The 16,474-nt window shown below is 46.2% G+C and overlaps 1 protein-coding gene across 1 annotated transcript in view; it reads left to right on the top strand.

The window, feature by feature from the left end:
• The window catches only part of MPHOSPH10 (M-phase phosphoprotein 10), a 223,162-nt gene that overhangs the window by 10,189 nt on the left and 196,499 nt on the right, over nt 1-16,474 (top strand). The window contains exon 2 of the mRNA XM_078684919.1: nt 13,808-14,498. Coding sequence (XP_078541045.1) covers nt 13,808-14,498 — 691 coding nt within the window. The remainder of the gene's footprint in view (nt 1-13,807; nt 14,499-16,474) is intronic.

Genomic DNA, 16,474 nt, shown 5'->3' with positions numbered 1-16,474 from the left:
CTGTGACTGTTGCGCTTTGTTTTCCTTTGAACTCAGTCGGATGAGGCATTGCGTGTTGCTGAGGCCGCGTGTGGCATCGCGTGTGGCTTACGCGCCTGTTCCACACGTTCTCCAACGGACATTTTCGGTCTACGGCTTTCTCTTGTTTCAACGCGTCACGATTCTGGAGAACTCTGACCCCTACGCACGCAACGTGAAGCGTGTGGCATCACGCAAGCCACGTCGGCGGCCATCTTTGATTTTCACAACCCTTCACGCTGATGCGCACAGCAGCGCATTTTCGTTACCATAGTAACCAATTACGCCGATGCGCACGGCAGTGCAATTTCACTAATTTTTCATTACCATAACTACTCTTTACACACGGCAGTACATTTTAGGATTACCATTTTTGCAACGTCGATGTGCACGACCGCACATTGATTTATGATTCTGTTTGGAAGTAAGTTACATTTCTTTTACGATGTGTATAACAGCACAATCATTTTTTTTAATGATTCTGTTTGAAAGTGAGTTACATTCAAAGACACTTTGATTTAGTTCTGCTTTATATTGGATATTAACATGGCTACTACTTCCAGTATGTCACAACCCCCACCATTTCTTTCTGAGGGGGGAGAACCTATTCTTCCTTGGAAGAGATGGCGTAATCTTTTCGACTCGTATTTGGTGGCAATTGGTGGAGAGAAGTTCTCAGCTATAAGGAAACAAGCTATTTTACTGCATAACTTGGGGGTTGAAGGCAGACACACGTACGATAGCATGGATACCATACCAGTGGGTGGGGCTGATGGTGAACCTGCAGACATTTTCGAAATGTCTATGACTATGTTGGAACGTTATTTTGGCCCAAGAATTAATGTTGTTTTAGAACGACATAGATTTTTTACTCGTGTACAAGGTCCTGTTGAACGTGTTGGTACATATGTAGCTGTTTTAAAAACTCTTGCACGTACTTGTGATTTTGGAGATTTATCTGAGTCACTTGTAAGAGATCAGCTTGTAAGATGCACAAACAGCGCAAGAGTCCAAGAAAAATTATCAAAAAACCCCACTTTGAAAGAGGCTATGGATATTGTAGAAGGCATGGAGAATACGTCTACTTGGGTTAAAGAAATAAGAAAAAATAAAGAAGAGGCAAATCACACTTCTGTCGAAGTTAAAAAGAAAAGTCAAGATGTTGTACATAGACTAGAAGAAGATGAATTTTTGGAAGAATCTCCTGATTCCATTGCCAAAGTTTCAGTTAATATAAGCAACAAATTGCCTCAAAAGAACTTATCACCTCAGAAGGGTCCTCAAGAGAGTCGTCCTTTGTTTAATAGAGAGACTTCTTTATCCAAGGAAAGTGATTTTCGACAACAACGCCCATTTTCTAATCAAAGATTGCGTTGTTTCAGATGTGGTAGTTTTTCTCACACCTCTAATTTTCCAAATTGTTTTTGCAAGAGATAGTATTTGTAACAATTGTGGGGGTAAAGGTCACTATGCTCGAGTTTGTAAGTCCAACAAAAAGAAAGAATCTAATGAAAATGTATCTGACATTGTACGCACTGTAGTTGTTTCAAATGGGAAGGATATTGAAGAGAGTGTTGATTCTGAAAAGATTATTATGCCTTTTTGTGATATAGGTATTGACAAGTATATATTCAAGCTTATGGCAGATTCAGGATCTCCTTTTACTTTAATAGGTAACAAAATTTGGGATGAGGTTGTTGGTCTAGAAAATGTTCCACTATTACCTCCAGACATTGCTCCTTTAAGTTATGGTCGTTCAAAGATAGACATCTTGGGATATACAGTAGCTAAGATTTCTTTCAGAGGTAAAGAAATCACTGGTAAAGTTTATGTGGCTTTGAGAGGGGACAATCTTCTTGGGTGGAAACATCAACATGATTTTGGTATAATCCTTAATCCTTGTGCTAAAAATCCTCATGATCAAGTCATCTTTATGGAGGACTTAATTTCTTCTTCTCTTCCTCAAGGAGTTAGTACTGTGTCTAATTCTGACAACATTTTTTCTGAATTTCCTAAAGTGTTCTCAGATACATTGGAATGTTTAAAGGGATTTGAACACAAAATTGTTCTTAAGAAATCTGCTAAACCGTGTGTGCATAAGGTTCGAAAAGTCCCTAATATGATGGTTGAGCCTTTGAGATTGGAGATTGAGAAACTTTTGAAATTGGGAGTGATTGAAGAAATTGAATCTTCAGAATGGTTAAGTCCAATAGTTTTGACACCCAAAGATGATGGAAAAGCGGTAAGAATGTGTGTGGATTTGCGTGGGCTGAATGAATGTATTTGGGTTGATCGACAACCTTTACCAAATATTTCTGAATCTGTTAGTATTTTGAAGGGAGCGAACATGTTTAGTGTTCTAGATCTCTCTTCTGCGTACCACCAAATTGTCTTACATCAGGAGTCTAAACATTTAACATCCTTTGTTACACCCCTTGGTGCTTATCGCTTCTTGAGAATGCCCTTCGGGTTAGCTTCAGCTGCTGCCTGTTTTCAAAGAGTGATGAAAATGGTTCTTGGAGATCTACATAATGTAATGTTCTTCCAAGATGACATTTTGATGTATGCAGTGGATGCCAGGGAGCATGATGCTGTCCTAAGATCAGTGTTAAATAGACTTTCTGACAGGGGACTCACAGTTAAGAAAGAGAAGTGCAAAACTGGCTTGGACTCAGTTACTTATCTTGGGCATGTAATCTCTGGGAAAGGGATACAACCGAAGTTAGAATTGACTGAAAGTATTGTTAAAGCACCAGCTCCAGAGGATAAAGACCAGGCCAAGTCTTTTTTGGGCATGGCGGAATTTTATTCCAAATTTGTTAAAGGTTTTGCTAGCATTGTTGAGCCTATAAGATCTCTTTTAAAAAAGGGTGTACGATTCATTTGGTCTAACGATTGTGAGGAAGCATTTCGTTTGATAAAGAGTGAGATTGGCAAAATGCCCACTTTGAGTCATTTTGATGCAAAACTAAAAACTATTGTCACTAGCGATGCTAGCCTTAAAGGCCTTGGCGCTGTACTTTCCCAAATTGTGAATGGAGAGGAGGTTGTGATAGCTTTTGCTTCAAGAGCTTTGAAAGATGCAGAATTAAATTACTCTTGCATTGAAAGAGAGGCATTGGGCTGTATTTTGGTCGATATGTCATTTTAAGTTCTTTCTATGGGGCATTCCGTTTGTTGTGAGATCGGATCATCGCCCCCTTGTTCAGATATTTTATTGTCATCAAAGTGATCATATGACACCTAGATTGAAGAGATGGAGTGAAGGTCTACAGGAATTTAACTTTACTGTACAGATAGCTTGACTCCAGTGGTGTGGAGAGCATGGGACTCACGTCTGAGCATACCCCTCCCACTCGGGGTGACAAATGCAAAAACAACAATTGATGGACGGAATGCAGAACAATGTCATACATTCATCCCAGTACAGAGATCTGGGCCTAAATCCATCGTTTGTTTGCACAGACATGGCCATATGCAAATCAGCCTTGACAGAACGGTGATGTATCAAACCCAGATCTTTTGACTGGGTGTGAGTGTTTGATTGGAGTCCCTTGCTCACTTGCCCACTGGATTCAAGCAAGCCGGACTGAAGACGGCTGGAATGCCAGAAACCAGTCCTCGGAAGCTTGTTTCCGGTCCAGGGAAGGCATGGCTTAGCAGTTCGGGCTGGACTGTTCCCATGAGGCACAGGGTCAGACTGATTTGCATATAGCCATGTCTGAACTGGGGTGGCAGAGTGGGCTAAAGAACGGTGATGGATCAAACCCAGATCCTTTGACTGGGTGTGAGTGTTTGATTGGTTCAGATGCTCCGTCCATCACCACCCCCTTTTGTACCACTCATTCATAGTTATTCACACACATAGTCACTCATGCTAATAACGACTAAAACACCCATTTATGGGCATATTCAGTTGTACACACACCACTACACTTACTGCTACAGAAACGTACACACACTCTGTTAAACAATCACTTATAGAAAAACATACGTATTTATATAGGAACTCTTCCAATCTCTCACATATACTCACTAAAATACACCAATGCTCACATATACTAGTTTTAAACATATGTAGAGACTCATAAAGACACTAGTGAGAGTCATTCACTCACTAACACACCCATACACACACTCATCCACCCATAGAGTCCTGTACACATGCTGTCTTCAAAACACATACACTGAGTCACTAATTCATGCATCTATGCGCTAAGAAATACCCCCCCACCGAACCATACAGACACTCATATTGATACTCAAAAAAACAACTAATAACCCATATATGCAGCTACTCACCAACCCATGCAGCCACTTATACACAAAGTGAGAGACTGATTCAGATATTTACATATTTTTTTTTTTTTTTTTTTTTGTTTTTCAAAAACCTTTATTACACCTTCAATTCACACAGCGAAATGCCAACATCCCGTATGGGCTGGCCGCTATAGTAGTGTGCATGAGACAAGATATACAAGTACAAGTAAAATAGCATTCGTAAACATTCCAACATCATGTCCGTTGCTGAAAAGAAAGGGTGCGTTATAAGCGAAATCAATACTCGTGAGGTTAGGTTTTTGGTGTTTCATATTTTCTCCCCCCCCCCCCCCAGCAAACAATAGAAACTGAAAAGAACAATCAGGAATAATCACGTGTTCATAGAAGTGTCACCAAGAAATTATCGTGTCCCCCGTAACCATGTGTCTGTAAGCATTACTCTCACCAAATCTCCCATCTTTCCCAACTATAATGCATGTATTGAGGTAATGATCCCGAGTTAGCTGTAGCCCGTATCCCCCCTCGATCCTACCCCTCCCTTAAGTGTGACTAGAGACCCTGCTTCACAGTCTCCTTGCCCCCCCTGGTACCTCATATGTCAGCCTTCCTCCCCTTCCTCATCGGATTCCGCTAGGTCCTCCTCCGGCAAAGGGTCACAAATGTCCCCCCTGTAAACATTCCAGTTGGACCAGACTTTATTCCATTTTCCCGGGCATTCACGGTTGGAGTACACCGCCCTCTCGGTTATCATTATCCTGTCCATGTTCAGACACCAGGCTGACACGGTTGGAACCTCCGCCACTCCCCACCTCTGTGCAATATCACGTTTAGCCACAACCATTCCCACCGTTGCCCAAAGTCGCCCATGTCTAGTAATGTCTGTAGGCGCCCACACATTTAACAGGCATCTCCTCGGGTCTGGCACTAGGGATAATTCTAATGTTTGTGAGATCGTTCTCATTATCTGCCTCCAGTAGTCCCGTATGTGCGGGCAGTCCCATATAGTGTGGAAAAAAGTACCCTCCTCCCCACACCCTCGAAGGCAATAGGGGTGCTGAGCTCGAGATATACGATGCAGCAGTGTCCTTGTGTAATATACTCTGTGTAGAATTTTTAATTGCACTAGTCTCAGCCGTGCGGAGATGCCCACCTCCCTGGGCGAGGCCAATGCCTCATTCCATTCGTGCTCATCCATCTCCTCCGTATCTCCCTCCCATTTCATCTTCAGGGAGAGCATTGGGTCTGGTAGGTTATTAATCAGTTTGCGATATGTAAAAGACGTGGCTCGCTCTAACATGAATTCAGTAAGGAGGCGGTCCTCCAGCGGGGAGGATTCTGGTAGGTCCGTTCCCGCGGGGAGGGCCGCCAGTAGTGCGTGTCGAACCTGAACGTACCTATAGAGTTCCCTGTCATTAAGCTCATATAGTTCTTGCAATCTAGCGAAAGGTATGACCTCACCCCGTTCCCATAGGTCGCCCACGGCGGATATGCCTATAGTGTCCCAGTGCGAAAAGCCTTTACTAATTCTCAGGTTACCAAGGACTCGAGAGTCCCACAACGGGGTTAGTTTGGTGATCCTGCCCTTCCACCCCAGGGCCGCCGTTGCTGTGTGCCAGAGTGATACTGACAGTTTCGTAGGTCCCACCAGCTTGCGCGCTTTACTATGGTCATAGAGTGGGGCCAGGAGAGTGGCGGTGCCCAACTGCATTCTATCCGCTCGGAACGCAGGCTCAGTCTGCGGAGCGTGGATCCATTGGTTAACGGGTTTGAGGTGTGCCGCCCAATAATATAGTTTTATATTGGGAAGGGCAATGCCTCCGTCAAACCACCCTCTATGCAATTTGGATTGGGCTATACGTGGGGGGGAGTTCCCCCATAAGAGGGTCGACACCAGTGACGATATTTTTCGGAAGAACCCCGGGGCTACTGGAAAGGGAGTATTCTCAAGGACATACAACAGCCTAGGTAGAGTCATCATTTTATAGAGTGCGGCCCGCCCTAGAAGCGTCAATGGGAGGCCTGACCAAAATTGCACATCACGTTTGAGCCTATCCACGAGGGGACCAAGATTTTTGGACATAAATTCCACCGGATCCGCAGTGACCTGAATGCCCAGGTATTTAAATGAGGTATCCGCTCTCCGTAGAGGGCAGTCCACTGCCAGGACCGGGGCTTCCCCTTTCAGCACGTACATCTCTGATTTATTCCAGTTCAGCGTGTAACCGGAGGTCGTACCATAGGCATCGCAAAGGTGTAGGAGCGCAGGGATTCCACTTTCGGGGTTTGAGAGGTATATCAGCATATCGTCCGCATAAAGAGACAGCCGGTCTTCCCACCCCTCCTTCCAGCAGACTCCCTGAAGTCGAGGCGACCCCCTAATCAAGGTGGCTAAAGGTTCTAGTGCGATTGCAAACAGCAACGGCGACAGAGGGCAGCCTTGCCGCGTGCCCCTGCCCAGCGGGAATGCCCGTGAGATATGCCCATTCGCCACCACCCGCGCTGTCGGGGCAGTGTAGAGCAATCTTACCCACGCGATAAAGCGGGGGCCGAACCCCATGCGTATCAGCGTTTCAAATAGGTGAGCCCACTCCACGAGGTCAAATGCCATCCTAGCATCAAGCGCCAAGATGACCGCCCGAGTAGTGACCAAATCAGCACGGGCCAACACCCCGTGCAGCCTGCGTAGATTTAGGGCAGTGTTTCGATGGGGCATAAACCCGGACTGGTCCGGGTGTATCAGCGAAGCCAAGTGGGGCACCAATCTCAGCGCCAGAAGCTTGGCGAGGATTTTGGTTTCTGCGTTAAGCAGTGATATGGGACGGTAGGAAGAGCACTCCTCAGGTGGTTTGCCCGGCTTGGCGATGGCCACTATCGTAGCCACCCGCTGATCCGGCGGAAGTGTACCCCTCCCCAGGCATTCCCCATACATTTCCAACAATTGCGCACTCAGGGTTTCAGACATTGCCTGGTACCACTCCACCGGAATCCCGTTGGGGCCTGTCGCCTTACCCGGGTTCAAAGCGTTGACCGCCAGTTGTATCTCCTCAGCGGTAATGTCCGCATCCAGTTCTGCAGACACCTCCGGGGCCAGCGTACTGACCTCGACAGGAGCCAGCGCCTCCCTGGCCATCTCAGGCGTCACCTCTCTTTCAGGGGTGTACACCCGTTCGAAGTGGTCAGCGAGCAGTTCCACAATGTGCTCCGGGTCGGAATGCACCTCACCTCGGTCATCTTTCAACCTATGGATTCCCCTTGAGCTCCCCTCCCTTTTGTCGAGCCACGCCAACATCTTTCCCGCCTTGTCCCCCACCTCATAAACCCTGTTCTGAGTGTTGGTAATGTCATTCTTAACGTGTAAGCGAACGTGATCCGTGTACATCCGCTGGTGCAAAGTAAGCGTGTGTAGTGTCTCCGGGGTGGGATGGCGCTCATGTGTAGTGGTGGAGTCCTGTAAAGTCAGTTCCAGGTTCGCTAGTTCCTGGGAACGTTCCCTCTTGTAACCCGCGATGGCACTTATAGCGTGTCCCCGTAGAACTGTTTTATATGCCTCCCAGAGGATCTCCGCAGAGTCCACCGAGTGTGCGTTCTCAGAGAAATATTGTGTCGTGGCCTTTTTCAGAGCTTTGTGAATCTGGGGCACCTTGAGGTAGGTAGGCTGGATAAGGTATATGCGCCTGCGTGTCGGTATCCGGGAGGAAAGTGTAAGAGTCAGTGGGGAGTGATCAGAGATCCCCCTAGGGTGAATTGCCATCCCATCTATATATTGGAGTCCCCCCCCCAGCGTTAGGAAGTGGTCGATCCTAGACAGGCTCCCATGCACTGCTGAATGATAAGTATATGCCAGATCTGCGGGGTGGAGATGCCTCCAAATGTCTACTAGGCCCATGGCCGTTAAAAATTGTTGAAGCCGGGGGATCCCTCCCCCGGAGACTGGTGCCGGGAATTTGTCGAGTTGAGCATCCATGATGGCATTAAAATCCCCACCGAGGATGACCTCCCCCTCCGGGAGCGATAGGATAAATTCGCCCAGTTTAGGGAGGACCACCGAGTGTAGTGCCGGTGGGACGTACACTGAAACGAGATTAATGAGTTTCCCCTCCCACCGTCCCTGCAGGGCGGCAAAACAACCTTGATCATCAAACTTAGTCAGCAGGGGGATGAACAGTGCATTTTTGTGTAACAGGATTCCGGTCCCACGGGATCCGGACGTAAACATCGAATGGACCACCATTTTGTATCCTCTCCTGTCCAGAGCCTTAACTGCTCCCCCCGTTAAGTGGGTCTCCTGCAGGAGCACAACAGTGGGCTTCTGGCGTTTAATCGCAGCTAGAACCAAACCCCTTTTTACCTTGTCACCCAACCCTCTCACATTCCATGCCATGAGTCTCAGGGTGGGACGTGTGCTCTCGGTATCTGCGGTGCCACCGCCATTCAAAGGTATGTCAGCCATCGGGAACTACGGGCAGCATGGGGTATCGACAAGCATACCCAGCATCGGCAGTGGAGGTAGGACCATGTAGGGGGACAACAGATGAACCCATCGGGCCAGTCTTCCTCACCACTCTTATCCCCGTCGGGGCAAACACATACAGGGGCCTAACATTCTTCCGTGACATACTATTCCAACACCAAACCACAAAAAAGCAACAGCAACCCCCCAACCAATCCCCCCTCCCTGCATCCCTGCCTAACGGACTTACAACTGCCCGCCCCCCCAACTTAGCAGAGCGCTTTACCCCTCCCATAACCAGAGTACTTGCTTGTAAGGGGGAGAGTGTCCCCCTGAGCAGGCGGCATCCCTGCGTGCATCCGGGGTGTCCTTGCCAGTGTCCATATGCAGCCTTGAAACTGTGTTGAAACGGACAGCGATCGTCTCGACCTTAGAGTCCAGCGATGTGTGGAGGGGGGGGGGGCCCCAAGATCAGACCCCACGCGGCGGAGAGCCCTCCGCCTCCTCCCTACCAGACATTAGTGAAGCGGGCCTGCTGCCTCCCCCGCGATCCTGTGTAGATCTGGGTGCCCTCCTCGGCTTGCCCACTGTGTGCCATCCCTCCAGCCAGTCCCGAGCCGCTTCCGGGGAGTCAAAAAACCACACCTTCTTGTCCGCTACTACTCGCAGCCTCGCCGGGTAGATCATCGAGTACGGCAGTTCCTTCTCCCGCAAAGTCTTTTTCACCTCAAGAAATGTTTTCCGCCGTCTGGCGACCTCCGCCGTGTAGTCCGGGAAGAACGCTATTCTCGAGTTCTGGACTTGAATGGCCGGCGCTACCCTCGCGGCCTGAAGGATGGCGTCGCGGTCTCTAAAGTTGAACAGCCGGGCTAAGATTGGCCGAGGCGGTCCTCCCGTCCGGGGCTTGCCCCCCGGCACTCGGTGTGCCCGTTCCACCGAAAAAAAGTTCGAGAGGCCTTTGGGCTGAAGTCTGGTTTTGATCAAGCCTTCAACATAGATGTCCATCGCTCCCGTGTCCTCCGATTCGGGCACACCTAAAATTCGTACGTTATTGCGCCGGGAGCGCCCTTCCTGGTCATCCAACCTTTCCCTGAGTAGTTTGTTGTCCGTTTGTAGTTGCTCCATCTCCGTCTGCAAAGCAGAGACATCCTCCACCAAGGATTTAGTGACCACTTCAACTTGTTTGACCTTTTCGCTCATTTTCTGGAGGTCTGCCCGGATCAGGGTAACTTCTGTGGCCGTAGCTCTCACCGTCGCCTGCACTTGGGCCAGTGCCATCAGGACATCTTCTAACGTGGCCTTTTTCGCCCCCTCAGTGTCATTTGCCTTCCCAGCGTTCTTGCGCTGCTCCGGTGGAGGAGTGTGTCTCTCGTACGCAAACTTATCCAGCTTGGCCTGGGTAGTGTTGTGTTTGGGGCCTCTGTTCGACATAGTTGCGCACTGATGGGCTCTGCCGCCTGGTAGGGATATCTGTCGCGCTGCTGTGTCGGCCTGCGTTGGCGCCGTTAAAGAAATGTACAGGGCGTGAGTCTCACCGACCCCCTCGGCTTTTACGTGTAAGGACCCAGCCCAGCAGGGATGTTGGGGCCGGCAAGGCTACCGCCGCGTGCCGGAGGCAAGACGCGGAAACTTTGCGATTGGAGTTAGTGCCCACGTGGCTCGCCGAGCCTATATGGCTGCAGAAAGGCTCAAGGATGCAGGCGAGCACGCCGTAGAGCAGGCGCACGGTGCAGCGTCTCACCTCGGCACAGTGTCACAACAGCAGGTGGGCTGGTACCGGTCCTCGCAGGTATTCAGGAGCAAGGTGTTTGCGGGGGGGGGGGCCCAGCCAACGCCCCCACCTTTGCGGAGATACACCGGGCAGTCCGTCCGCTCCCTTCTGTCCCGTCTGCTCCGCGCTGCCCCCCAACGCCAGCGGGGCGCAGAATCAATGTTCCGAAGTGCAGGCCGCCCTTACTGGGGCCCCGGGCGCGATGTGTCTCCTGCTCCCAATATGGCGGGTCCGACCCGCGGCTTGCCGGTGTTGGTCGCGCCGCCTCTGAAAGGGGCCCTACAGCCGCGTCCGCGGTCGCAGGACACCGCCGGGTCCCATCCGCCACTCCAGGCCGCCAGGGGAAGTCGCAGGTCGATGGGCACCGGTGACCGGCACTTCCGGTTCACCGCGGCCGCCAAGGGGGTCACTTCCGGCCGGATTCACGCAGCTCACCACTCCGCTGCTTCCAGGATACAGGAAGGCCTCATTCCACTCCGGCCGGCACCCTGCGATGTCAGCCAGACTCCAGGTCGTCGCCGCTCCGGATTCTCACCGGCGGGTGCTGCAAGGACTCAGGGTCCGGCACACCCCGGCATACACTGATACACAGAGGATAAATACATCGGATATTAGCGGGAAGCCGCCTCAGCACGGGAGCCCCTCTAAGCAGTGGCCGCCATCGTCGGCTGCTAGCCACGCCCCCCAGATATTTACATATTTAAACATTAATCTCTAACCCATGTATTCTCTAAGATACACTTAATCAGTCAGTTATACAATCAATTTTACAAAAAAACATCCATTTAGACACTTACTTACCCATTTATTCTTCCATCGACCTTGAGATATACATATATAAAAAGTATTTAATTTTTAGAAAGACACACATTCACTGGATGATGTCATCAGTGATGTCATTTGAGATGTCATCAGTGATGTAATATGTGACGTCATCAGCATTGCGGTCGCGCGAGTTATAGTTAGCTTAGCTTAGCTTAGCTTAACTAACTAACTAACTAACTAACTAACTAACTAACTATAACAGTGGAATTTCAATGGTTTTGTATGAGTGAAATGTCCATCTAACTATAACGCCCTAGAGACCTTTGGTTTTTCTGTGAATTGCTATGGTTTTTTAAATGCTAATTCCTAACTATAACATGCCTGAAACCTATGTTTTTTTCTGTGATCCGGATTTTACCTCATGATGGTTGCTGCAGGGGATGTCAGAGAGCGTCTCCAACAGGTGGGAATCTTGGAGCTTTGATTTAAACGCGGCCTCCCAGCCGCGGGTGATGCATCACCCGGAAATATGGGGCCACGGAGCTCTGTATCACGGAGTCTCATGAACCCATCGATTTAGAGCCTCGCTATCAGTCAAGACTGTAAAATCAAGATTGAATATTTTTCCAGGATTGCTTTATAGAAAACTAACTTGAGTTAAGCTGAGCGGTATATCCATGAATATTCCTAATAAGATTTCTTTATTGCTTCGGGATGCCCATTCTACTAACAATTCCCTTTCTAGCCTGAGGCTCTAGAGATAAACACCTAAGAGGAATAGTCGACTTATAATAACCATTGGCAAATAATTTCCACTTACCTGTTATATTTTTATCAAAAGGTTCAGTATTTTCATAAGTATTTTTGTTCTCTTCTGTAGTGGGTTTTGACATAGGTAGGAAAGTTAAATGTGCATGGAGGGCAGTCCCCCATATTTTCTGAGCAATAAGTGAGTATTGGAGCTGTTGGTTAGGAGCCTTCATTCAAAATCCTCAGGACCGTCGCAAAGTTTGTTACCATTAACAACTCTGTCAGCACTTGCCTCCGTCACAATGGTTGCCACAAATTTGATTGAACTTGTTCTGTAGTTGCTCTGCACCCTTTCACCATGCTGAACCCCACCAAATACAAATCCATATAACTTCTAAGGGATGGCTTTAGAAAATGCTAAAGGTTTTGATAGATTTAAAGCGCAAATATTCCACTTAGTTTTCCACAACTTGTGAGTACCTTTTCTATTATAGAGGCCGCCAAATCAGCCTTATTATATTGATCATGATTTTTAGCTTTGATAGTCTTATTTTCATTAGCTGATGTGGGAAGAGGAAGCACCATTACAACGAGGCAAGATTCATGCACTACTACTACCACCACTACTACCCATAGAATCACCTAAAGGGTTGCCGTTTACATTGCAAGCTTCTTTTATAGATCTAACGTGCGCAAGGCCCATCTTTTTAATAACCTTGTTACCGCCTATCACATAGAAATCAGTGTTACATTCTTATTCCCTCTGTTGGTAAGATTGAATCTTGACCGGACTTTATATTTACCATATTTTTCACCTAGTTTGTACACCAACACTGGAAAGCTGGAACCCATTTTCTAAGCTCAGTATGGGTCTCGTTAAAAGACCACCAATTCAGGAACATGAAACATATCCAAAACATTTGCATAATTATCTGTGACTCCAAATTGAAGGAGAGACAGCAAAAAAAAACTTCAATTAAAATTCAAGCTTTTTCCCTAATTGATTCCTAATAAGCTGAGGCCACTTTCCGTTTCCTGCCGCAATCAAAAAGGGAAGCACAAACATACTAAATGGACTTGAAAACTCTTTTAAAACTTATTGTGCACTTACAAACAGACTCTGCATGCAGGATAAGTCAGCTGGCTCCAGCTATCAAGTAAGTTAAGATTTTAGCCACTGACCTAGCGCTTTCCAGCATCTTCACTTTGTTTATGAAGCAGGTGCTACTGCACAACCCTGCAAGCTGAAACAGTTTCTTCTCTGGTCCACGCCAACAAGCATGGTAGATATGGTCTCAAGTCAACTTTAATTTGGACGTTTTTATTGTTTTCTTCTTGGAGAACGAGAAAGAAAAACAGATAACTATAACGTTGTGTGAATGTATCTTCTGAATTATATGGAAGTAGATGATTATGGTTGAGTGTATTACAAGAGTTTACTATTGGAATGAAAGTGTAAAACATCCCATTAATATGTTTCAGACGCTTTTGGTATATCTTTGAAAGCAAGACTGATATATACACAAACCCATATGATGTGTTTAAGCATTTTTCCTTCTGTGTAGCAGTGTCCCAAGCATATAATAATTTATCTCTGTAATGTTCCTCTGAAGACGAAAATGCAAAGCATACAAATATTGCAATATACATTTTTTATAAGGGCTTTCCATATTGAGAAGTGTTCTTAAATCTGGGATTGATTGTATTGTAAGATCTCATGTGGTTTTAATATAGTTGGCATATTGTTAAGTCTTTTTTTCTATTTTGTTTAGTGTGCAAGGTGAATTGGCCTCAGAATTTTCACGTCTGACTAAGAACCTTTATGATTTCCATAAACTTGAGCCTGCTGAGACAACAACAGGAAGCCCTTTGAAGGAACTGGTGATAGTGAATTTTGATGAAGAGCAGATTTGGCAACAGCTAGAGCTTCAAAACAGTGCAATTCTGGGATTTTTTAAGAAATCTGTTAATCAGATTGTCAAAGACAAAGATGCCACTCTCCTTCACAGCACAGATGAGCAGGGTGATGGGCCTGCAGCACATTCCAGTGATGAGGACAATCATGACAGTGATGATGAGGAGTCTGATCTGAGCAGTGATGGCAATCTGGAGCAAAGTGAGGAAATCAAAAAGAAAAAGAGAGCAAATTTCAATGAAACTGGAAAACAACCATATAGTGATGAAGACTCTGATGTCGATTTTAACATTGATGAACTAGAACAGAAAAGTAAAAAGACCAAAAAAACTCTAGGAAGACCTATTGAAAAGTCAGTGGTAGATGATAGATTTTTTAAACTAGCTGAGATGGAAGCCTATTTGGATGATGTAGAGAAAGGAGAAATTGGAAAGACTGAAACAGATGCTGATCATATTGATTATTTCGAAGATGTCATATCTGACGACGACGATGATGATACAGACAATGATGAGAAGGAAGACCTGCTCTTTGGAAAGCGAAAAAAGGTAAACCGATTCATATTTTTAAATTTAAATTCATTTTTTAGGCTTTATTTGCTCTTTAATAGCAACAAAGTGTTAGAGCATTTTGCGATCTTCAGCTTTCGGAACACATCCCACATCATACTTAATTGGTATTGATGTATCAGCTCTTGAAACGGTTTTTAGTAAAGCATAGTTGTTTTTTAGCATTTCATTGCAGAGAGAATGGAAAATTAGAGGGTAATTTGGCTGTCAGGTGTTTCACATTACTTGTTTTTGACCGCGAAGGATGAGGGCTGCAAATTACCCCGAGTCAAAACTTTCTCCAGAACCGTAGGAATACATAGTCGTATCTGTGATCAGAAAGTAGCGAATTAGGCCTTTTCGAATCTCCATGGTGAATTGCAAGCAGATTTCAGAATGCACCTGTTTCCTCTGATTTTGCCAGAGGACCATGGGCACTTACTACATGTCCAGCCACATACAACATTTTTGTTTTTTGAATATTTCCTTTCCAGAAGCCAGTGTAAATGTTGTACTGAGGTGCTTCAGTAATACAGTGCAGCTTAAGACTACTTCTTTGTACGTTGCCCTAGACGCTTACAAGTTTCTGAATGTTTTCACTCTTCACAATAGTGTCGATTTAAATCGGACCTAACCAAGCCCAGGATCATCCTGTGTATAAGCAATAGCAAGTAGAGGATGCTTTTATATACTCTTGTGTAAGCAAAGCCACCCTTAATAATTACATTTATTTAGAAAGCTACGGGTAACTCGGGCTGAAAGATGATTGCAAGGTTCTAACCCTCTAGCAGTGGTGGTTGGTAATCTTTAAAAATTATGGTGAATAATACCTGGCTCAAATGTCCTAAAACATCCTCAGAGAGTTTATCTCCCTGAGTTGTTTTTTAAATAAGGTGAAATAATGTATTTTCCATGTCCGTTTTCATAGAAAAGGGGAAATAAGCCCTGCGAGTGCACATGAAGAGCAAACTGGTAAAACCAGGCAAATGCAGTTATTGCAATTCGGCAGTGTTTTGCCTTTGGGCACGCACATATTAGTGTTCAATCAGAATGAAGCATATTGCCATTCAGTAGATGGTCATAATACATATTTACAAGATGGAAAAGATTCCTCAACTTAGTTGGTGCCAGATATTTAGTATGATGGTAGAGGCGCTAATTGGGTGTTACATCATTGGTCCGAGAGCAATAAAGGTGATTTTAACTATCCATCTTAGAAGTATTTCTGTTTGAGTGCTTGCCATGCTGTAGATCAAGATCAGGTTTTCTGCAGAAGCCTGACAATCTCATGGCCGGGCACTTAAAGTGTAGCAGTTCTTCTGGTGATTTGGCACAAGTAGTACATGCTGGTATATGGTTGACAAGCAGTAGACCCACAATTGATGGACGGCATGCAGAACAAATCAAAACATTCACCCCCAGTCAAGAGATGTGGGTTAAATCAATCATTCTTTTGCTCACCATGCCACCCCAGTTTAGACCTAGCCATATGCATATCAGTTTTGACCCGGTGCCTTATGGGAACAGTGCAGCCCGAACTGCCAAGCCAGGTCCTCCCTGGATCGGAAACAAGCATCCTAGTACCGGTTTCGGAGTTTCACCCCTCTTCAGCCAGGATAACTTGATTCCAGTGGCACAGTGAGCCCAGGACCCACGTCTGGGCATACCTGGCGCACTTAGGGCGAGAAAGCAAAAGACACACAAATGTGTGTCTTTTGGTATATGGTTGGGGCATGCACCCTGGCCTCCTTTACCGACCATACCACTAATACCAAGAGTTTTCAATTCAAATCTGAAAAAATAAAATGTGCAGTTAGTGTCTGCTGTCATCTCATCACACAACAGCTTCCTTTAACAAACTGGCTCTGGTGCCTTAGTGGATGAATTCATCCATTACAAAGTACTATGTTTGGCCTTGTGGTCAAAGGTTTGAATCTTTCTTGATAAAATGAGAACTGGGGAGTTGGCTAATGACG

The sequence above is a fragment of the Lissotriton helveticus genome, chromosome 3_2 (assembly GCF_964261635.1).
Source record: "Lissotriton helveticus chromosome 3_2, aLisHel1.1, whole genome shotgun sequence".
Taxonomy (NCBI): domain Eukaryota; kingdom Metazoa; phylum Chordata; class Amphibia; order Caudata; family Salamandridae; genus Lissotriton; species Lissotriton helveticus.
The sequence above is the reverse complement of the archived record's forward strand: the minus strand, read 5'-3'. Positions and strand labels throughout refer to the sequence as shown.